Consider the following 23,639-nt stretch of genomic DNA (forward strand, 5'->3'; position numbering starts at 1 on the left):
CAGGTCAGGGAGAGGACAAGCATCCTTCAGAACTATACCAAGCCACATGCCCTCAGAATGGGGGGGCTCCTCTGAAACCCCACCCCAAAGCATCTTGCCCCACAACCCTAGGCAGTTGACGAGTCCTTTATTAAAAAGAAAAAAACACACACTACGGCCCTGAGAAAGGCGCCTGACATTTGTGAACTAGCCAAAAGGGAGGAGTCACCCCCAGCAAGCCCCTGGCCGATGACATAAGGGGGGACTCCACCCATTAGATAGTTCAGAACTGTCAGACGTCAAAGCAGGCAGACAACAGGAGGCATTGTTGGGGCCGGAGATCCCCCCCCCCCGTTGGGCCCATCAGTGTGGCGGGCGTCGAGATTGATATTGGATCTACACCGGGGCACATTGTCAAACTTGTGTTGTGTCTTTACACTTTTTTGGTGAACGAGTACAATGAAGCCTATACTCATTAATATGCACAGGATCTGAGGGCCCCTTATTAAAGGGGGGTTCCAGATTCTGAACAACCCTTGCCCAAAGATTCCACAACCACTGCCCAGGGTTGTAGGAAAGAGGCCCTTGGTCCGCATGCTGGGATAAGGGTCCGGTATGGAATATGGGGGACCCCATTTTTTTTGGGGGGGGGGGGGGGGTTTTGGTGTGGGGTTCCCCTTAAATCCATACAAGACCCAAAGTGCCTGTATGCATTGGGGGGGGACCCCTGCACTGCTTTTTTACCCCCCATACATTTTCTCGTTGGCAGTAGGTTTTGTTTTCTTTACACATTCAGCAGGGAAGCCGCTGATGCGTCATCCGTCAAGGACATGGCGGCCTGCTTCTTAACCAGCCCGATGAGATAAATTACCGCATGAAAATATGCAGCAATTACAGTAACAGTAAATTGACCCCATAGTTACTAAAACATATGGTCATAACCATACAGGCGAATGGCAGTGGTGCAGGAATGTGCCCCGGAACGCATTTGGCACCCATTTACAAATCAGTAATTGTAGAGCAGCATGTAGGCCAAGCTCTGCATCATCAGTGTCCAGGATACTGGCCTGCTAAAATTGGTCAGTTATCTGGAGACAGTGGAATTGAGAGGGGCCAATGCAGCCCGGCTGACTGAAGGTGGTAGGGGTGAAGACTGAAACAGAAGTGTCAAGGGAATTGGGGACAATGGAAGTTTTAGAATTTTAGGTTTAAGGCAAGCTGGTTTTAAACAAACCATTTACAGCAAGTGTGTGGTAACAGACTGTAGCAGCATTAACTGTATACAGTACCTGAGCAGTGTTCCAGGAGCAGCAGTAAGAAAGACTTTGACACTAAGCCTGGAGCACTTTATAGCCAGCAGCAGACATTCAGAAAATGCCTTGTATTTTTAATAAACAGAAATCCTTCCTAGAACGGTCCGGATGGAGATTGCAAAATCATCCGCCTCCCTATTGACCTGGCTTATTAGGGGGGGGGGGGGTGTCCTTGTGTGAGCCCAGACGTGTTAGAGTTATGTACAGTGAGCAAACCTATATTGAGCATGCAGAGTGTCATACGTGTGGCCAGCTTAAGGTCTGAGGAACACATTACCTCTGCACGTGTCAAGAACTCCTCTGCAGCTGCATGCTCATTTTCCTTCTTGCCACGCCAAGCATTCAGTGCTGAGGCCTGGAGAGCACGTCCATAGGAGAAAGTAAGAGCCCAAGGTCTTGCTAGAGGACAGTTGTTCATTGCATTCAGATTAATAGTGGCTTCCTCCTCACTTTGGCCACCAGACAGGAAAGTGACACCTGTAGAACAAAAAGTACAATTGGACAACATTAGATTGTATAGTAATCAGTAAATTAAAGACAAAATTGACACAGTCACAATGAAGGAGCGTTACTTCCAGACATAGTTTAAAGTCAATAAAATCCATGAAACTATAGACTATAAAGTCCAGTATAATGGCTGCTGTGTCCAGAGCAAGAAGCAACTATATAGACAAGGAGAGGGAGAGGAAAAATACACAGCGCTCAAGTGTAGCTTTAAAAAGAACCTTTAATGCAAAATAGGAATGTTACTCACAAAAAGGAGTGGAATGAAGTGGGAGGCGACGCGTCTGCGGAGCATGCACTCCTTTAGGCCATCTGAAGGAGCGCATTTTCCACAAAATGCATCGCCTCCCATGTCCTGCATTGCGTCCACCCGATCGGGCGTGCCACCACTACCAGGAAGTGGAGCCATTCACTGGCGCTCTGGATCTACAAGACCCGATCATCACCTGCAGGCGGCTTCTCACCCCGGACTGATGATAGAGAGGACCTTACTACAGTGTCATTTCGCTTGCAATTCCACTTCGAGTAACATTCCTATTTTGGGTTAAAGGTTGCTTTAAATCTATACTTGGATGGCACTGTATTTTCTCCCTAATAAGCCTTTCAAATTCCAATTATAGAAAGGTCTCCCTCATCATGCAGTACACTTGGATGGAGTTTTACCTTTGTTCCAATATTTCAAATAATTCTCCCTAGTACTGTATTATGTGGTTAGTTTTCATTTTTACACATGCTTAAAGAGAAAAGAGGTCACCTCCCATGAGTCAGCCCAATCCTCCTACATTTGTGCGACTTTACATATTACCCAAACAGTACAGTGGGGAGGGTTTCAGCAGCACAGTCAGTTCTGCCAATCCAAAAAGCAGTGGGCAGTGCTAGGTATGGCCAGCTGTTGATTTCAGACCAGCTATTGCAGACTTGAGAATCAGTAGGATTAAATGGCAATAGCCACACCCCCTGGCTACATCTGCTCATCGCACTCTAGTGCAAAAATGCACAGCGCTTTAAATTCAGTAACCATGCAGCAGCATTGTCCCAACACCAAAGGAAGATGCATAAGGCGGACTGCACTGGCAGGATCAATCATTTGTAAGACTTGGCAGGGGGACCAAAGTAAAATGGTATGTGCAAATATATTTACAAAAAAAAAAGGGGGGGGGGGGAGGCTATAGGCAAAGACCCAGGGGTGGGACCTCACACACAACATTTGGGTTTTACCTGGGACAGCAGGTGGCACAGTGCGGCGAAGTGCTGTCACGGTTGCCATGGAGATCTCCTCAGCAGTGTATTTCTTGGGGCAGGCATGGCCAGCGGTTACCATGTTTGGTTTCAGTAGTGTGCCCTCCAGATAAATGTGATGGTCGCTTAGAGCCTTGTAGACTGCAGCTAGAACCTAAAAAAAAAAAAAAGAGAAGGAGATCTTCGGTTCAACTGTTAAAGTAGTTGTGAACCTACAATGTTATTGACACTTTCTAATACATTTATAACTATGCAGACACCACACTACCACCTAGTCTGATCCGCCTGAGGCAAGAGGGCATGTTCAAAAAGCAGACCTATTGGGAGTGGGTGTGTGCCAGAAGCAGGCAGAAATTAGTCAGGGTGCATGACTAAACTACCCAATAGAGCAGGGGGTCCTCAAACTTTTTAAACAGGGGGTCAGTTCACGGTCCCTCAGGCTGTTGGGAGTGAACTATAGTTAAGCAATATTAAAAAAAAAAATTTTAATTTGTAACTGTATTCCACTCCCAACAGTCTGAGGGACAGTGAAATTCTAATTTCTATGCAGGACGCAGGTATCAGGAGTGGGTTAGGCTCAGAGCACAGGGATCAGGGGAAAACGTAAAGGGTGGTGGAGGACACTGCTATGGGGGTGGCCCTGCCCATAACAGGGTTCTCTGCCCTTTCACATCACACGTGTGCGTGTCCTGTCCCCCTTTCCCCTATAGTAGTGACCTCTGCGCCCCACCCCTGGATCAGGGCAGGAAGGAGGCGGCCGACTACTAAAGTCTCTTGTCCAATGTATACGTATCAGATTTAGTTCTTTAGCACTTTTAAACCCAGCAGGCAGATCGGGCATACACACCTTTTCAGTGACGTACTGGCAGCGTTTCAGGTCATGATCTCCATCAGGAAGAATTTCTGGTTCCACAATGGGAACAATACCATTCTGCAAGAAGAGGATACATTTATCTACATTGAGAACAGGTTATTCTGATGCCTTTTGTCATTAACAATACCACCCAGTATTCTGTGCTGCCGTACACAATAGCCCATTCACCTGCTGGCAAATGCTTGCATAGCGAGCTAGGACATTGGCATTTTCCATGATGGCCAGTGAAGAGGGGGTGTGCTCACTAATTTTCAATACGCATCTCCACTTTGCAAAGTCGGCACCATCCTTCTTGTATTGGGCACAACGCTCGGACAAGCCATCCAAACCTAGAAAACAAAGCAAGGTGTTAACTGATCTGTCAGCTGGACCTACAGGTGGGGGTAGTGCATGACATTCTTCTGATCACCATTACAGAAATAAAAGGCTAAAGCTCCATTTCACCCACACAGAAACAAAGAATATAGCTTTATTTCATAGACAATAGCAAGGTCCACACCCAAGTCTAATCCCAAACGCTAAAATGTTCACATAAAGACTAAATTGAGAGTCAGCTACCATTGCCTTTGTCCTACACAACAAGATTTGAAAGCTGAACTTAAGGCAGAAAGAAAGCACATAAATAATGCAGCCTCTGTACGCATCATATCTTTGTTGCCTGCATTTTTGGAAGCTGTGGTAGTACCCGAATATGACATGGCATTTATCACTGTACAGCATAGTTGGGAATAAGGAGTCTGATGGACGCAGTGTCAGACCCTGGCCTGTGACAAATACATGGTCAAGCTCACACCACACTGTCACTGATGCACAACAGCTTTGTAGCTTGTGAGACCACAATCTAAGTGGAAGCAGACAGAGTGGTCATCAATGGGTTCAGTCAACTATGCAGGTAACCTTTTTATACCTCCAAAAACTACCACCGACACCAGATATTTAGCATAAATTTCAATGTTCACAATAAGAATTAGGACAAGGAAAGGCTAGAATGCAACTGAAAAACAAAGCGGTTTTAAAAATAAAAATCCAGTGACATGGAATCCGAAAGCCTGGTTCCGAGTTCAGCAAAGATGGATTAGTTGCTCTCATAGATCTTGCCAGATGTTTGTTTGATGGTAAAAGAGCTCCAGAGTACTGATGCAGGCTATTTCTCTTCCGTTCATGGACGGACACAGCAGCATCTTGACCTTAGGCTATTATCCTCCTTCTAGTCAGAAAAACAGCATGTTAAGTGTTAAACACTCCACACAGTACAGTACCTCCCAGGGGGCGGTACCCCCCAGGTACATCCCCCACTCTCTGCAGCCCCAGTTTTTTCCTGCCTAGCACAGGAGAACGACATGGCTCCTCTGGGCCCATGTGGCCTGGGGATTTTTTTTTGCAATTTTCTTGCTCTTCCTTTGTTTTTTTCTGCATTTTTGGATCCCAAGATCTACAATCAACTGCCGACTGGGTGACATCGAGCGTGGGCCATCCACGACATGCCGCTGTTGCTCCAGGGGTGGCCGGTGAGCTTACGCTCTAGGGAACACATATGACCGGGCTCTATGTCCGTGTCACAGTGTGCCGGGCAGACAGCCATGCCGCACAGACGTTGGGTCTGTCTGGGATTCCTCCAGCCGGTCGTCGCAGGATGGGCAAGTAGCAGCCCCCTTGCTTTGGCAGGGTGGTGCAGCTGAGCAATCCTAGGGAGGTCGATTTGAGGGTCCGCCCTTCTTTCCTCTCTCCCTCCTTCCCTGCGTTCTGGGTTGGCCGTGAGGGGGGCCGCCTGAGGGGGAGGTCTATCCTAAGGCTGGGGGCTGTGTCTGCTCTCTGGTGGGGATGCTGTCATTTGCGGTGTGCGCGGGGGCCTGCCTGGGGGTCCCAGGTGTTTGCTGCTGTATTTGCCGTGTGCTGTTTTTTTGTATCACTCACAGCCGCCATTTTGGCAGCGCCGAGTGCTTTTATTGAAGTTCGGCAGCAATTTTCTTGTAGCCCGCATGGTCTGTGGTGTGTTGGCGGCCATTTTGGATGGGTGTTTTGCCTCTAGTGGCTGTAATAACGGCGCGAACGGCTCCAGCACACTTCCTGAGGGACGGAACGGCACAGGGCAGCGCTCTGGGAAGTAGACAGCAGCAGTACAGGCCTGGTTGGGTGGTGAGTCCTCTGCTGTGGCCGGGAGGGTGGCCTATGGATCTTTCCTTGCATTCCAAGGGTGGATAAGCATGGCGCCTGAACCGGATGCTTCTACCCCAGACATGCCGGAGTTAACCCTTAGCGCCCTGTACCTGCGGCCTCTGTGGATGCTAGGACGGCAGTCCTAGAGGCGTTTGTTGCCAGGATAGAAGCAGCGTGTAGCCAGAAGGTGGGGGGGCTAAAAAGTGCCCCTCCCCCGCCTTCTTCTGGGGATGCCTCCGACATGGAATCGGGCCCAGCTACTGCTCCCGGCCCTGGTTCCGAGGTGTCAGAGGATGCAGGCCCAGTCTACATGAACAGTGAGGATGACTCTGCATCAGGGTCAGCACATGATAGGGCGCTGGCAGGAGCTCTTATCACTGCAGTGCATGATACTCAAAAAAAAAAAAAGGAGGATTCGGCGGAGACATCAGAGATGTCGGTCCCTTTAGGGTTCTGTAAGCCGACCTGCTCTGCATAAGTGTTTCCTTGTGTTCCTTATCTAGAATTATTTTTGTACAAGGAATGGGATCGGCCGCAAAGGGTTTTTTCTGTTCCAAGATGTTTTGTGGTCCGTTACCTTTTTGAGGAGGATTTCCTGAGGAAATGGACCTCTCCTCCGTCAGTGGACCCACCTGTGTCCAGACTGAACAGGGCGACCACGTTGCCTGTTGAAGGTGCTCCCGCTTTCAAGGACCCCGCAGCTAGGAGAGCTGAGGCTGATGGCCGCTCCATGTTCACGGCGGTGAGACCATTCTTGGCCGGGGCTCTAGTGTCTCAGACACTTACTGAATGGGAAAAGTTGCTGCTTCAGGAGTTGGAGGAGCATCAAGCCCCTCCGGACTGTGTGGCCGACCAGTTGGTGCAGGGCCTAAAATTTGTCCGAGTCAGCCCTGGATACGCTTCCCTTGCTCTCCAGGGCCTCGGCCTACACGGCTGAAGTGTTGGTCTGCGGACCAGTCTTCTAAGAAGGCCTTGGTGGACTTGCCCTTTGAGGGTGAAAGGCTTTTTGGGGCTTCTCTAGATGACATCATTAACCACTTCCCGACCCCCGCATGTACATATACGTCCACAATATGGCACGTACAGGCACATGGGCGTATAGGTACGTCCTCGCCTATTAGCGGGTGGGGGGTCCGATCGGGACCCCCCCCGCTACATGCGGAGGTCGGGTCCGCTCGGGGAGCGATCCGGGACCACGGCGCGGCTATTTGTTTATAGCCGCTCCGTCGCGATCGCTCCCCGGAGCTGAAGAACGAGGAGAGCCGTGTGTAAACACGGCTTCCCCGTCCTTCACTATGGCGGCGCATCGATCGCGTCATTCCCTTTATAGGGAAGACACGATCGATGACGTCATTCCTACAGCCACACCCCCAAACAGTTGTAAACACATACTAGGTGCACCCTAACTCCTACAGCGCCACCTGTGGTTAACTCCCAAACTGCAACTGTCATTTTCACAATAAAGAATGCAATTTAAATGCATTTTTTGCTGTGAAAATGACAATGGTCCCAAAAATGTGTCAAAATTGTCCGAAGTGTCCGCCATAATGTCGCAGTCACGAAAAAAATTGCTGATCGCCGCCATTAGTAGTAAAAAAAAAATAAAAAATAAAAATGCAATAAAACTATCCCCTATTTTGTAAACACTATAAATTTTGCGCAAACCAATCGATAAACGCTTATTGCGATTTTTTTTACTAAAAATAGGTAGAAGAATACGTATCGGCCTAAACTGAGGAAAAAAAATGTTTTTATATATGTTTTTGGGGGATATTTATTACAGCAAAAAGTAAAAAATATTGCTTTTTTTTCAAAATTGTCGCTCTATTTTTGTTTATAGCGCAAAAACTAAAAACCGCAGATGTGATCAAATACCACCAAAAGAAAGCTCTATTTGTGGGGAAAAAAGGACGCCAATTTTGTTTGGGAGCCACGTCGCACGACCGCGCAATTGTCTGTTAAAGCGACGCAGTCCCGAACTGTAAAAACACCTTGGGTCTTTAGGCTGCATATTGGTCCGGGGCTTAAGTGGTTAAGGATGCCACGGGAGGTAAGAGCATTCTGCTCCCACAATCCGGTAAGGAGCCTCGCCGTAGGCAGGGGCCCTCCAATACCGCCTCAAAGCGTTTTTTTTATCCGCCCGGTGCTGCAGGTAAATGTTCCCAGGGCGCTAAGGCACCCGCTGAAGGGCAGAAGCACCCCTGGTTCCGCAAGCCCAACAAGCCTGCGGAGCCGCCTGGTCAGGATTCAGTCAGACAACGCCACGGCTGTGGTGTATGTCAATCAGGGGGGCACAAGGAGCTCGGCTGCAGTGGCGAAAGTCAGTCACATCCTCCGGTGGGCCGAACAGAACTTTTCCGGCTCTGTCGGCCGTGTACATTCCAGGCGTACAGAACTGGCAGGCGGACTACCCAAGTCGCCAAACACTAGACCAGGGAGAATGGTCGCTACACCCAGATGTGTTTCAGAGTCTGTCTGAAATGGGGCACTCCAGACGTGGATCTCCTGGCATCACGACTCAATTGGAAGGTGTCACGGTTCGTGGCCAGGTCAAAAGACCCGTGGGCGGACGCGTCAGTGGTGCCGTGTGGTCACTATCGCCTTCCCCCCTCTGAAGCTTCTTCCTCGTCTGCTACGCAGAGTGGAAGCCGAGGGGATACCAACAATCCTAATTGCTCCGGATTGGCCTCGCCGTCCCTGGTACGCAGATCTGGTGGCAGATTCACTGCTTAAGGATCAAATTTGTTTGAGCTGCGCAGTTGGAGTGAGAATTTCGATTACATGCTTTTAGTGATCCTCTGTCATGGCAAGTTGGTAAGGAGTAATTTCTACTGATTGGTGGAGGATTCATCACTTTTTTGGACATGTTAATTCATCAGCTTATGGATTTCTGCACAGAGCACTGGTGTTCATCATCGGTTTAATCATTCAAGCACTTATGGACTATATTATTCAGTTTTTTTCTGTCATGATCAATTTTTTTCACTTATTGGTCACCAATATATTTTTATTCTATTAATTGGCATGAGATTGTTTGCAAACACGGCAACTGATGCATCTTTAACATTAGATATTGTATTACTTATGTTACTAGTCACATATTAGTTGATTACTAGCCTGGTTTTGGTATTTATAATTTTGCCGATTGATTTCCTTAAAATTAATACCCACCTCTTCGCCACTCAGCCTGGCCGTTGATTGGCTAGAGCGGATAGATTGAAAGCAGCGCAGCCATTGGCTGGCGCTGCTGTCAATCACATCCAATGACACAGCGCGCCGGGGTCGAGTGATACAGTGAGCGTGCCCGCAGGGACTCCACGGGAGCTCGCATGAATGTGTGTAGTTCTCGAGGGGGGGGGGGGAACCAGAGACAGCTGCTGAGGGACCCCAGAAGACGTGGATCGGGGCCACTCTGTGCAAAACGAGCTGCACAGTGGAGGCAAGTATAAAAAAAAAAAAATATATATTTAAAACAAAGGGGCAAACCTTTGAGCTACAAAATGAATGAAGTAAATACAATATATTGTTACATTGGGGTCATTTACTAAAGGCTAATCCACTTTTCACTACAAGTGCAGTCGCTGTAGATCTGAAATGAGAGGAAGCTCTGCTGATTTTATCATCCAATCATGTGCAAGCTAAAATGCGTTTTGTTTTTTTTTCCTTGCATGTCACCCTCGGATCTACAGCAACTGCACTTTTAGTGCAAAGTGGATTTTCCTTTAGTAAATAACCCCCAATGTGTTTAATGACATTTGCAGACGAGAAGAAAAAAGAAAAGAAAGAGGAGAAAAAAAAAAAAAAAAAAAAAAAAAAAAAAAAAAAAAGAAAGAGGAGAAGAAAAAAGAAAAGAAAGAGGAGAAGAAAAAAGAAAAGAAAGGAGGAGAAGAAAAAAGAAAAGAAAGGAGGAGAAGAAAAAAGAAAAGAAAGAGGAGAAGAAAAAGAAAAGAAAGAGAAGAAAAAGAAAAGAAAGAAAAGAAAGAGGAGAAGAAAAAGAAAAGAAAGAGGAGAAGAAAAAGAAAAGAAAGAGAAAAGAAAGAGAAAAGAAAGAAAAGAAAGAGAAGAAAGAAGAAAGGAGAAAGAGAATTCTCCCCATTTAAACACAGAACAACCTATTCATTACCTTTAAAAAAGGTTGTTGCCTAAACCCAACAACTGAGAATTGAATTACCTACCTTGAGTTGTGGTTTCATCATCAGTACCAGCGAGGGGAACAACCCCTTTATCCACCTGTCAGAAACATCACAGAAAATACTATTAGAGGTTGTAACAAAGCTATATTTACATCCAATTAAAAAAGGACAATGATAAAAATGTACAAACTTCAAATAACCAACATTGACCTTCTAGATTTCAGTTTGCTCTATTGCAGCTTGATAAGTGCAAAATAATTTCCAACTGGTTGGCAAGAGCTACTCCACTTGAACATTGGTGCATATAAAAGCAAATCTCCAAGTTATCTTGGTCTCTCCCATTAAAAGCTCTAATAATAGAAAGTGGATGAGTGGAAGAGCTGATGATCCGTCCTTTGCCTGACCTAGAAATTCCAGCACAAGAGCTACACTGCTCATTCTTGGACGTGGAAGTATAAGGTCTTGTCATTTTTGTTACAAAGAACATTCAGAACACATCAGAAAAAGAACAGCTTATTTTACTCCTCTACACAGCACTTAGCTGAGAACACTGAATATTTTTTTTCTAAGCGGTTCTCCACCCTAAAGTGAAGTTGCGCTGATCGGCACCCTCCCCCCTCCGGTGTCACATTTGACACCTTTCAGGGGGAGGGGGGTGCAGATACCTGTCTAAAGACAGGTATTTGCACCCACTTCCGGCCCGGCATTCACGGGCAAAAGACGGGCATTGCGTCACATCCCGTCGCCACCCCCCCCCCCGTTGTGTGCTGGGAACATTCGGCTCCCAGCACACAGCGGGAGCCAATCGGCGGGCGCAGCACGACTCGCGCATGCGCCGTAGGGAACCGGGCAGTGAAGCCGGAGCGCTTCACTTCCTGGTTCCCTCACCGAGGATGGAGGGGGGGGAGCAGCAGGGTGACGAGCGATTGCTCATCCTCTGCTGCGGACGCCGCTGGACTCCAGGACAATAAGTGTCTTAATATTAAAAGTCAGCAGCTGCAGTATTTGTAGCTGCTGGCTTTTAATATTTTTTTTTTGGCGGAACATCCGATTTTAGTCCCAGTAGGACCAAGGTGAGAAAGGTAGCTAAATTATCAGTACAGTTGTGGTTTTGAAAAGTGTAGCACCCTAAGGCAGTGGTTGTCAACCCTGTCCTCAGGGCCTACTAACAGGCCATGTTTTATGTATTACCTTGGTAGATGCAGACTAGAATACTGCAATCACTGAGCAGAAAATGATATCACCTGTGCTGTATTTCAGTTATCTTGCAAACCTGGCCTGTTAGTGGGCCCTGCGGACAGGGTTGATGACCACTGCCCTAGAGCACCCAAAGAAAAAGGGAGCACACAAAAATAAATAAAGAGGGGGAGTGGGTGTAAATGTTACCAGCATCTTCTAAAGCCAGACTCATTCAAAAATGTTTTTTATTTTTTTTTATTTTTAAAGCCCTAGGTTTAAATGTCCCTATAAATAGCTTGTGAGCCCAAACAAACTAAATTACTGCACTAACAGGTGCGCTTGTTGGACACGCTGTATTTAAAAATATAGTTGGGCTTTCATTCAAGTCCCTTTAAAGCGGAGTTCCGGCCACAATTTCACTTTTTAAATATAAATACCCCTGTAATACACAAGCTTAATGTATTCTAGTAAAGTTAGTCTGTAAACTAAGGTCCGTTTTGTTAGGTTGTTACAGCATTTAGACACTTTATAAAATAGAAATTGACTGGGGCCATCTTAAGTGTGTGCATCATGAAGCCAGACTGTATGACTTCCTGGATTTCAGCCTTGCAAATCTCGCACATGCTCAGTGCTGCACAAGCAGTGTCAGATCAGGTTTCAGCACCTGTGCTGTCCAAGTCACATGATTCTTTGAGACTGGGGAGTGCACAGACTCCTGGAAAGTTACACCCACTACATTCCCAGGAGTCTGTGCGGTGTAGGTTAAGAAGCATTAAGCACCTAGGTGCAGGAAGTGGGAAGATTAACTATTCTGCCTAGCAACAACACTTTGAAGGCATCTAAAAAAAAAAAAAAAAAAAAAAAAAAAAATCGTAAAGGACTAATGACATTTTTTTAAAACTACTGATGTAATGTTATATTTATGGGTGGAACTCCACTTTAAGTAGTTGGCCTTAACCAATTAGAGGAAGCTCTGTATTCATTCACAGGATTACAAAGCTTGCTGTGAATGGCCAAGCAGCACTCAGCCTGACTATTTGTTCCAGGAGTGGGATGGGAAGTCTTCAACTTCTGGAACACAGCGCCGTATACCGTATGTAGCCGAGACCACAGGCCCAAAAAAAGGGGGGAGGGGAGGGACAGAAGGAGACAATGTGGAACGAGACTTTTGGGAAAAATTGTATTCAACATTTTCATACACAACAACCCGAAATTCCCCCTTAGTGCAATATTCCATAAAAAGGTAATAGTAGAAACAAGGATTAGTAGCCCTTACAGTGAAAGATTATAATAAAAATGGTCTAAACAAATGTGCACACTTAATAAGCTTGGGTCAAAACTGAGACTCCGATTTACATAATAAAGACATCAGAGCTATGAGACTATGGCCCAGATTCAGAAAAGACTTACGACGGCGCAGCGCCATGTACGCCGTCGCAAGTCCTAATCTGAGCCGTCGTATCTATGCGCCCGATTCTTAGAATCAGTTACGCATAGATATCCATTAGATCCGACAGGCGTAAGTCTTACGCCGTCGGATCTAAACTGCATTTTTTTTGGACCGCTAGGTGGCGCTTCCGTCGAATTCCGCGTCGAGTATGCAAATTAGCTAGATACGCGAATTCCCGAACGTACGCGCGGGCGACGCAGTACAGATACAAACTTTACGTTAGGCTTTTCCTGGTGTAAAGTTGCCCCTGCTATGTGAGGCGCAGCCAATGTTAAGTATGGCCGTCGTTCCCGCGACTAAATTTGAAATTTTTACGTTGTTTGCGTAAGCCGTCCGTGAATGGGGCTGGACGTCATTTGCGTTCACGTCGAAACCAATGACGTCCTTGCGGCGTACTTTGGAGCAATGCACACTGGCAAATTCCACGGACGGCGCATGCGCCGTTCCGCAAAAATGTCAATCACGTCGGGTCACAGTTGTTTTACATAAAACACGCCCCCCTGATCCAAATTTGTAGACAGGCGGGCTTACGCCGGCCGATTTACGCTACGCCGCAACTTACGGAGCAAGTGCTTTGAGAATACAGCACTTGCCCGTGTAAGTTGCGGAGGCGTAACGTAAATCAGATACGTTACGCCCGCACAATTTTACGCGGCTGTGCGTGAATCTGCCCCATTATCTCCAACATGTTGTGGAGCTAGGCTTTAAACTTTTGTAGCAGAGGTCCTTCTCACCTTTTAAAACAGGACATTATGTGTTGTGTATACACATCTGTTTCACATATTCTAAACTACAGCAACTGTGGTCTAAAGAGATACATTTGTAACAAGCAGGGCTATAAAATTGTAGCGAAATTGGACAGAAATTTTAATAGGGGGAACTTGAGTGGAGAATGCTCATTATTATACACAGAATTCCAAGCTGATCCTTTTCTATGGGGGGAGGGGGGGAGCTGGGTAGATCAGATCACTCGTAGTCCAGATCAAGTCACTGTTCCATCCAGACCACAGCAGTCCTACCATTTAGGAGCTGCTTCTTTCTTCCTCCCACCACTGCTGGCACTAGCACAGTCCAGAGAACAGGAGGCAGAACAGTTCTGCACACAGAGTGGGAGGCACAGCATCACTAGATGGAGGGCTACAGCAGGCGCTGCCAGAATCAACTTTTCATATTAAACTGGTGATTGGTTGCTAGGATGCCGGGTGGTCCTAGCAACCAGTCACCAGCTTGTTAAACCAAAAAGTTAACTGGCAGCTCCCTCCATCTAGAGCTGTTGTGCCTTCTGCTCTGTGTGTAAGTAAGATAGGAAGGGGCAGAGCTATGATGTAAAGGGGGTGCCAGAGCTGCAGGGGGCTGTGATGTGAAGGGGGAGGCAGAGGACCCCACTGTGAATAGGGGGGGGGGATTTGGGGACAAATACTGCAGCTGCTGGCTTTTAAATATATGCGCACCAACCTGTCCAGGGAGCCTGTGATTTGGGCACCCCAGCCGATTTTCAGATCAGGTGTCTGGCGCAGCCGCTGCCATTCCTGGTAAGGGAACCCAGCAGTAAAGCCGTTCCCTACTGAGCATGCGAAGTACGCTGCGCTTTGAGCAAAAGTGGAGATTTCTCAGCATCTTGTCATGGCTACAACCACTCCCTTGCAATGCACATTACATATTACTATTCATCATTATGGAAAACGTAGTTTGCATGAAACTGCCCCAAAGTTGGAGTAAGCAGGATTCTTTCTAATGTACCACACCATAAGGCATAACTGCATCCTTAAACACCACACAGAACTTTGGCAACACATTCATGAATATCCAGCAATGCAATGATTGTCATATCAGAAGGCAACTGCTTAAAGGGGAGGTTCCCCTAAAAATAAACTTTTAACATTGCATTTCCCACATTAATGACAAATAGAATCGGCTGGTTTTATTAAAAAAAAAAAAAAAAAAAAAAAAAAAGCGTCCGTAAGTACCGTTTGCTGTAGCCGTTCTCACCGCCACTTCCGGGTACGATGGTGGGGCTGGGCGTTCCTAATTGATGGACAGGCATCAGACCGGCGCATACATCGCGTCACGAGATGCCGAAAAAAGCCGAACGTCGGTGCGGCTCTATACGGCGCATGCGCACCGGCTACAGCAAACGGTACTTACGGACGTTTTTTTTTTTTTTATAAAACCAGCCGATTCTATTTGTCATTAATGTGGGAAATGCTAATGTTAAAAGTTTATTTTTAGGGGAACCTCCCCTTTAAGAGAAGAAACTTCAGGGGCCGAATCACAGAGCCGAATTGCAAACTTGCTGGAGCAAGGAATAAGATTAATATTTCAGTTTATTCCTGTACTCTTAGATTTAATGAGCATTTAACCCTTGTAGTACGAGGATGTCCCGCTGCAAAGAATTGTTTTTATTCCGCTTGGGATTTAAGGGTACTGTACATGTTTTATGAAATGTCATTTACAGAAGGTAAGAAAGAAAAGTCCAAAGATGGAAAGCGCAAGTCTATTTCATCTTGTGAAAAATAGCCCATAAAAATTGTACTATAAATCATTGTAACATGTTGAAGCCTGAATTCAGCATAGGAGATCACAGAAGATTTTGAAGACAGGCAACAAGCCCTGATGACTTAACTTAAAAATGTTCTGTATATATCCGCCATTAAAGAAACGTCTTGAGTTTTCACCAAAAGCAACATTTTTAAGAATGCATAACAACCAAACATCCACCAGGGTCACCTCCCACACTTGAGCTTACCCAGGATGGACTCCTGCAGCAAGAGGGTCACAAGCGAGTCTGGATTAGCGAAGAACTTTCTTGGGAGGTTGGGAGTGGCGGGGGCTTGAAGACATTTTGCCCTGAATTGGCAAACTGCCAGTGTTCCTTTAAAATTCTAACAATTACTCGAAGCTCAGCTCACCCTGCTCCTCCTTCCTATCAGTGCCCTCTACAGATCAGGCAATCTAGGCCTAAGGCTGCTTTCACATTGAGACGTGCAGCCGCGGTGACGGTATAGCCGCGCTACTTGTAGCGCGGCTATACAGTCATATTTACTGCGATATTCGGGCGCTAGCGGTGAGGTTTTAACCCCCGCTAGCGGCCGAAAAAGTGTTAGTTGCGGGCGGTATTACCGCGCTTTCCCATTGAAATCAATGGGAAGGCGCGGTACAGGAGCGGTGAACACACCGCTCCTATACCGCGGTAAAGATGCGGCTAGCAGGACTTTTGGAGCGCTCCTGCTAGCGCACCGCTTCAATGTGAAGGCCTTCGGGCTTTCACATTGAACACTACAGGGCAGGTTTTTTCATGCGGTATAGCAGCGCTATTTTTACCGCATGAAAAACGCCTCAATAGCAGCGCTATTTTTACCGCATGAAAAACGCCTCAATGTGAAAGGGGCCTTAGGGCTGGTTCACACCAGAATCATAGCCTGGGACAAGGGGTGACGTGAAGAGGGTGGGGGAATATAAGAGGGGAGCAGTGCTGTGGCAAGGTAAATGTGGGGCTCTCCTGGGGTGGTGATGTAAAGGAGGAGCGGTAGATGGGAGTGAAAGAGATTATATATATATATATATATATATATATAATAAAAAAAAAAAATCACACACACACACACACACACACACACACACCTCTGCTGGAAGAACATTTTACTGATCAGACCTATACATTTTAAAATTCAATATTCCTGGCTGTATAGCAATACTTGTCGGTGTTGGATCAGGTGGCGATTCTGTATAGGTTCCAATTAGGCGATTGTAACATTTCTAAAATTTTATTTTGTTTACGTCCCATTTTTAAATTGATCAGGATCGGGTACCATCGTACAAGGCCATAGTTGTAAGGTCACTATTACAAGTGGTCTATAAAGTGAGATGGACCTGGAGGGGTACTAGCTTCCAGTCCCCCCCATTAATTAGGCTCTGCTCACCCAGTAACAAATCATTTCCCCAAATACAGTGGAACCTCGGATTGTGAGCAACGCGGTTAATGAGCGATTTGCAATATGAGCACTGCATTTTAAAAAAAATCGTGACTCGGTTTTGCGAGTGTTGTCTCGCAAAACTAGCACAGTTCAGGCCAAAGCGATGTGCAGTAGCACTTTTGGCCTTGGGGGGATGGGTTGTCGCCGATCGGCACCGTTCAGAAATGCACAAAAAGGCTGACCTCAGCAAATCTCGGGTAGGAAGTCTTTCCGAGGTGAGCCAAAGTGTCCATGGGCAGTTTCTGAGGCTCTCCAGCAGCCCCCTGCCTCTGGCCACATGCGGTATTGCATCCCATTGAAGTCAATGCAGAACAAGATTTTATTTTCCCATTGATGGGGAAACTCGCTTTGATATGCGAGTACTTTGGATTACGAGCATACTCCTAGAACGGATTATGCGCGTAATCCGAGGTTACGCTGTATGGACATATTTGGGTGATGACATCACCACAATCCCTGCCCCTTTGTTTGTAGCAGTCGGCCAGAGAATTTCTCAGCCATAAACTGAATGATGCCTGGGATACAGCCCTGTGCAGTAAGCTGTACCAGCCCAGAGCTGGTCTTCATTACCACCAATTTCTTGAATTGGTCTACCACCAGAAATGGGTCATTAACACATTACTGAACTGCGCTGTACGACTTTAGTGCTTTTGCTGCAAACTTCATACCTGCAGCAGGGCTGGTGAAAGGATTTTTGTCTATTTAGGCAAAAAGGTGGATTTTGGGGCCGCATACAAGCCACGTGTTCACACCAGCACACCCCTGCCAGGCAAGTCACTGGAACCCAGTGTTAGAACTTGCCCCGGCACTGGGCTCCGAAGTTCCGCTCCTTAGATTTTACTGTTCTCCACTCCTGGTGTCCTCAGGCGGCTGCTTAAGCTGCCTACGGCTTGCGCTGGACCTGACCTGCAGGCACTGTAGAGCAATTCATTCTCAGATCAGTATGGTCTTCTTTTAAAGCTCATTTACTACTCAAATGTCCATACTCTGGCAACAGGTTCACTTAAGACCCAGACCAAAATGCAGCTAAAGGACCAGGCCAGGTTTTGCGATTTGGCACTGCGTCGCTTTAACAGACAATTGCACGGTCGTGCGACGTGGCTCCCAAACAAAATTGGCGTCCTTTTTTCCCCACAAATAGAGATTTCTTTTGGTGGTATTTGATTACCTCTGCGGTTTTAATTTTTTGCGCTATAAACAAAATTAGAGCGACAATTTTGAAAAGAAATGCAATATTTTTTACTTTTTGCTATAATAAATAGCCCCGATATTTATATATATATCGCAATAAGCGTTTATCGGTTGGTTTGCGCAAAATTTATAGCGTTTACAAAATAGGGGATAGTTTTATTGCATTTTTATTTTTTTTAAAACTAATGACGGCGATCAGCGATTTTTTTTCGTGACTGCGACATTATGGCGGACACTTTTGACACATTTTTGGGACCATTGTCATTTTCACGGCAAAAAATGCATTGTTTACTGTGGAAATGACAGTTGCAGTTTGGGAATTAACCACAGGGGGCGCTGAAGGGGTTATGTGTCACATAATGTGTGTTTACAACTGTAGGGGTGACGTCATCGATTGTGGATCCCTATAAAAGGGATGACACGATCGATGACACCGCCACAGTGAAGAATGGGGAAGCCGTGTTAACACACGGCTCTCCCCGTTCTTCAGCTCCGGGGACCAATCGCGGGACTCCAGCGGCGATCAGGTCCGCGGGTCCCGCCGCTTCGGACCAGGTCACGGGAGCGCGCCAGCGACCCACGGCTGGGCTTAAAGATCAATGTACATATACGTTGATGTGCCCAGCCGTGCCATTCTGCCAACATATATCGGCGTTAGGCGGTCCTTAAGTGGTTAAAGGACAGGGTTAGACAAAAATATTACACAGTACACTGAATGTTCTGAAGCCTGTCCATGGAGTCGTCCAATGAGATATTTTTTTTATTCCAGCTGAATTAAGGGGTTTTTCCTGGTTTGTGTAATTAAACACAATGTGTGCATTTCCAAACTCTTACCTTAATTCCTACAAGAAGGCCTTTATCCTTAATCATTTTGACAAAATTGGTGCCACAGTCTGCCTCTTGGTACATGGTCTCATGGAAGAAGATGACGCCACCAATACACTGTTGCATACGCTCATCGCCTTTGAAGAGAAGCTGACGGTACAGACGCCTATTCTCCTCGGTGTTCTCCACGCCAATGCCGCTAAAACGCTTGGCCATACTCCCTGACGGAAGACATTTCACCAATAGTAAGTTGAACAGTTCAAAAAAATAAAAATCGGCAAACAGAAGAGTCTTCAATAGCAGAGGCAAGGCAAACATTTTGTTTCAACAGGTTGTGGTACATAAAACATCTAGACCAAGGCATACTTATGCCTCATACACACGATCGCGATTCCTGAAGAGAAAAGTGCGATGTGAGCTTTTTGTCACAAATCTGACCGTGTGTATGCTCCATCGCATTTTTTCTGTGAGAATTCCAGCTGAGAAAAGTTTAAAGCGGAGTTCCGGCCACAATTTCACTTTTTAAATATAAATACCCCTGTAATACAAAAGCTTAATGTATTCTAGTAAAGTTAGTCTGTAAACTAAGGTCCGTTTTGTTAGGTTGTTACAGCATTTAGACACTTTATAAAATAGAAATTGACTGGGGCCATCTTAAGTGTGGGCATCATGAAGCCAGACTGTATGACTTCCTGGATTTCAGCCTTGCAAATCTCGCACATGCTCAGTGCTGCACAAGCAGTGTCAGATCAGGTTTCAGCACCTGTGCTGTCCAAGTCACATGATTCTTTGAGACTGGGAAGTGCACAGACTCCTGGAAAGTTACACCCACTACATTCCCAGGAGTCTGTGCAGTGTAGGTTAGGAAGCATTAAGCACCTAGGTGCAGGAAGTGGGAAGATTAACTATTCTGCCTAGCAACAACACTTTGAAGGCATCTAAAGGACATGACATTTTTTTTTTTTTAAAACTACTGATGTAATGTTATATTTATGGGTGGAACTCCACTTTAAGGGCGCACAGGCTCCACCCCCTCCTATATCAGTAATGGATAGCTTCATGCACAGCATGAAGCTATCCATGCATCCAGCCCCTTTCAGGATGTGTGAATTAGTGGCGGGAGTGTTTTTTTGAAGCACCTGATTAGGGCCATAGGCTCCAATAGGCTTCAAAATAGGATGGGCTCGGAGCGCAGAGCATTGCACTCAGAGCCCCCAGGTGTGTTAGAAAAGTGAATATTAATTTGCTTTTCTAACACTGAACAACCTCTCCGCCAATCAGAAAGTGCAGGTCTGTTTTTTTTTTTTTTTTTATATAATTCAACTTTATTAAAAAAAAATATTTACATATAACATGCCTTGACACCTAAAAGGCAGCTCGATACTACCATCCTTTACTATATGGTGGTTTCCGGTCCTCCCCAAAAAAAAAAAAAAAAAAAAAAAAAAAAAAAAAGGGGGGGGGGGGGGTACGACGACGCAGGAAGATGTTTGTGCCTATAAAAAAAAAATGTATTATGTATTCCTAGTGCTATATACTTGTGATATTTATTATGTTCCTCTGTGCCTTCTTATATATGTCTGTGATTCAGGTTTACCTCCCTTATTGAGGGGTAAACACCCCCCCAAAAAAAAAAAAAGTGCAGGTCTGTTACCAGTCACCTTACTGGCTGAAAGGACAGGCGATCAGAAAGGACAGGCGATCCTTTAGGACATCTAGCAGAAAGAAAGAACGCACGGCAGAAGCATGGAGGACACAGGAGCTGCCACCTGACCCATAGCTCACCGCTGCCACCTGACCCATAGCTCACCGCTGCCACCAAGACAGGGCAAGTTCCAGTCAGAGATAACAAGTGGGCGAACGGGGTGCGGGGCTGCTGGTTAAATACCCCGGGGGGGGGGGGGCAGGGGGATGTCACAGTGGCTCCATTTGATGGGGTTTTTTTGCGCCCCCCCAAACATTTTGAGCACCAGCCACCACCGATTATATCCTGCAGGGTTTGAGCCACTTTCCAAATGCAGGAGTTTTGATGTGCAACTTTGTGCCGTACAGCAAACAAAAAGGTTAAAGCAGGCAGCGTTGCTCTCACCACCTGCTTTAACCCCTTGGACTCCACAGAAGCATACAGTTGTGGGGCGCTTGCAGAATGGCCCCCCAATTTACTTGAATGGGTCACGATCGGCAGGTGGTAGCACCCACCAAAAGCAACTGCAGCACGTTTACACCTTTGAACTCGTTCACAAGTGCAGAAGATGCTGCTGCGCCTCTGAAAATCGATCTGAGTGCGTTTGACAGGTGACGAGGAGGCAATATGTTGCTTCCTCACCACCCAATTTAAACCCACAATTGCTGTGCAATACATGCTAATGAGACGCGGTAGTACGGCAATTAGAGGTTTAAATCAGGCGTGAGGAGGCAACACCATACCCGGCGATATCCGACTTCTCCCATGTTGTTCAGGTAGATCTTCACCTCTTTAAAGGTCGACTACCCCCTGGATTAATGTTTAATCAAAAAGAACTACCTACTTACATCGACCAGCTGCAGCAGTAATTTGCAAGAGGTCATAAAGTCGTATTTTACAGCTAGAGATAGCCACTCCCACTATTTATTGTATCTGTCCCCCCATCACTCACCTACAGACTCATCAGCTGCCAGGATACCCTTCCCTTCAGCTACGATCTGCTGGGCAATGTCAGCCAGCTCCTTCTTCTGCTCCGTACTCAGTGCTGGATATTGATGGGTCATTTTGGACTTTTCCTGGAGACAAAACAGACAGAAAGGAAGCATGTACATAAAGCGACTCTAAAGTTATTCACTAAAATTCCATACGCTTTTGCAAAAGTAAATTAATGAAAGCAACTTTTGCAATCTTTTTAAATATGTAGATTTTACAACAAATATGTGATCCTGCCATGAAGGTCCTCATTCCAGCACTTCCTTTTATGCAGGCCATACATTAGGTAGAAAAGAAAGAAAATTGCTTGATTCCCCCCCAATCAATATAGTGCTGATGGTAGAATCCCTCCCAGAGGGCTATTGTGTTCTGCTGGTAGAACACATTGATAAGCGTTGTAAGCTTATAAGCCAGCCACACTAACAGGAAAAACCCAACAGGCTGGTTGTACAGTAATTTTTTTGGATCTACAAAAATAAAGCTGCGCTATAGAAACCTAAAAAGTGAAATGAAAATTATCCCAAAACATGCGATATGCTGAACCAATACATACGATTGGTAAAAAAGTGAATTCAATTGAAATACATAGAAATCAATTAATGTATATGCCTCTCAGAGGGAGCTCACATAGTGTAATATAGTTTACAATCACACATTCAAATTTATTATTAAAATTATATATATTGCACGTAAAGGCCCGTACACACGGTCGGACTTTCGGCCAACAAACTTCAAAATCAACAAGTTTTCAAGTTTGTCCGATCGTGTGTACGCTCCATCGGACCAACTTTTTCGGGTTTCAGCGGACAAAAAGTTTGGTCTGCAAACGAACAAACTTTACGACAACAAAAGTCTGATGGTGCCTAGTCCGACCGTGTGTACAGCAAGCCATCGGACTTTTGTACAAAGTGCAAATACGCATGCTCAGAACCAATGTTAAAATCAACCAATAGTAGAAGTTAACCAAAGGGTGGCGGTAAAGAGCAGAAAAAACACTTGATGTTGGGAAAGTTTTCAGAAAAGTCCGAGTGGGTGTATGCTATGGGTGTGACCGGACAAATCACTTCGGACAAAAATCCAAGGGAAGGTTTGTCGGATGTGTGTACGAGGCTTTACAAGATAAAAAGAAAGCCGGCCAGAAAATAAGCGAACACCCTCCCACAAACGAGGACAGCGAGATGACGTCAGTACGTCCAACCTCCCAACGCGCGTTTTGTCATAAAATGACGTAGTCTTGGGGGGATCAACTTGTAAACAACCAGTCTGCCCATGCATGGATTAACATGCATGGGCAGTTCCTGCAGAACAATTCCATGCATGGCTGGGCTTTATGGGGCGACAACGGTCTTCAAATTGTGCTGCTGCATGGTCACACCTATCATTCTTTACCCTTGATGCAGACTATAAGGAAGCCACGCCAACACACATTGGGCAGGCATAGTACACTAATGTCACCATCAAGAAGCCAGTTCATGGCAAGGATGTACAATGGACGCTGGAGCAAATTTATGTAGACAGGAAGTGGCTTAAAAAGAGAGGGGGGGGGGTGATAGTAAATTCTAGGTAAAATGTGTTGGGGGGGGCACATACTGTAGCAGACCTAACCTGCGTGTCGGGTCTTCGTTCCTGTATTAAAGCCCTACATTTGTTTATCTGACACACATGGAACAAGCAAGGATTGTTCGCGGCTCTATTAACTGTTCTGCATTGTTTTACTAAGGGCCAGTTCACATCAAAGAAACGCAGTCCGAATGCGTTCGAGCATTTCCCCCACCTCTATTTTTTGGCACCTGAAATAAAGACGTTTGTTTCAGTGCATTTTCCCGCCAGCGTGCCAGTACAGGGGGGAAAATAAAAATAAAAATTAAAGATAAAAAATATGGAACGAAACAAGGAAAGGACCCCCCCCCCTCCCCTTTTGGTTTTTATACAAGTGATCACATTCCCTCTATTCTCAGCTGCATAAGGGGGGGGGGGGGGGGGGGGAGAAGCAGCAGCACACTGACCCAAAAAGACAAAAAGGTCGATTGGGTAAAAAAATTATTATTCTGCAAGGTTATTTGTTAAACTGGGGGGGGGGGGGCGAGGGTGAAATCAATGAACAAGGTCGTCTCCTTTGGGTCACCGCACAGACACCTTGAGGC

General features: G+C 46.0%; 1 protein-coding gene across 1 annotated transcript in view; it reads right to left on the minus strand.

Annotated features, from left to right (window-relative positions):
- ALDOC (aldolase, fructose-bisphosphate C) overlaps nucleotides 1-23,639 on the minus strand; it is a 28,131-nt gene that overhangs the window by 1,208 nt on the left and 3,284 nt on the right. Inside the window, exons 2-8 of the mRNA XM_040338509.1 lie at nucleotides 21,455-21,578; nucleotides 18,828-19,039; nucleotides 10,242-10,296; nucleotides 4,078-4,238; nucleotides 3,883-3,966; nucleotides 3,015-3,189; nucleotides 1,570-1,769 (exon numbers count right to left, since the gene is read on the minus strand). Of these exons, the coding sequence (XP_040194443.1) occupies nucleotides 1,570-1,769; nucleotides 3,015-3,189; nucleotides 3,883-3,966; nucleotides 4,078-4,238; nucleotides 10,242-10,296; nucleotides 18,828-19,039; nucleotides 21,455-21,566 (999 nt within the window). The 5' untranslated portion in view covers nucleotides 21,567-21,578. The remainder of the gene's footprint in view (nucleotides 1-1,569; nucleotides 1,770-3,014; nucleotides 3,190-3,882; nucleotides 3,967-4,077; nucleotides 4,239-10,241; nucleotides 10,297-18,827; nucleotides 19,040-21,454; nucleotides 21,579-23,639) is intronic.

Source organism: Rana temporaria, chromosome 2 (assembly GCF_905171775.1).
Source record: "Rana temporaria chromosome 2, aRanTem1.1, whole genome shotgun sequence".
NCBI classification, from domain to species: Eukaryota; Metazoa; Chordata; class Amphibia; order Anura; family Ranidae; genus Rana; species Rana temporaria.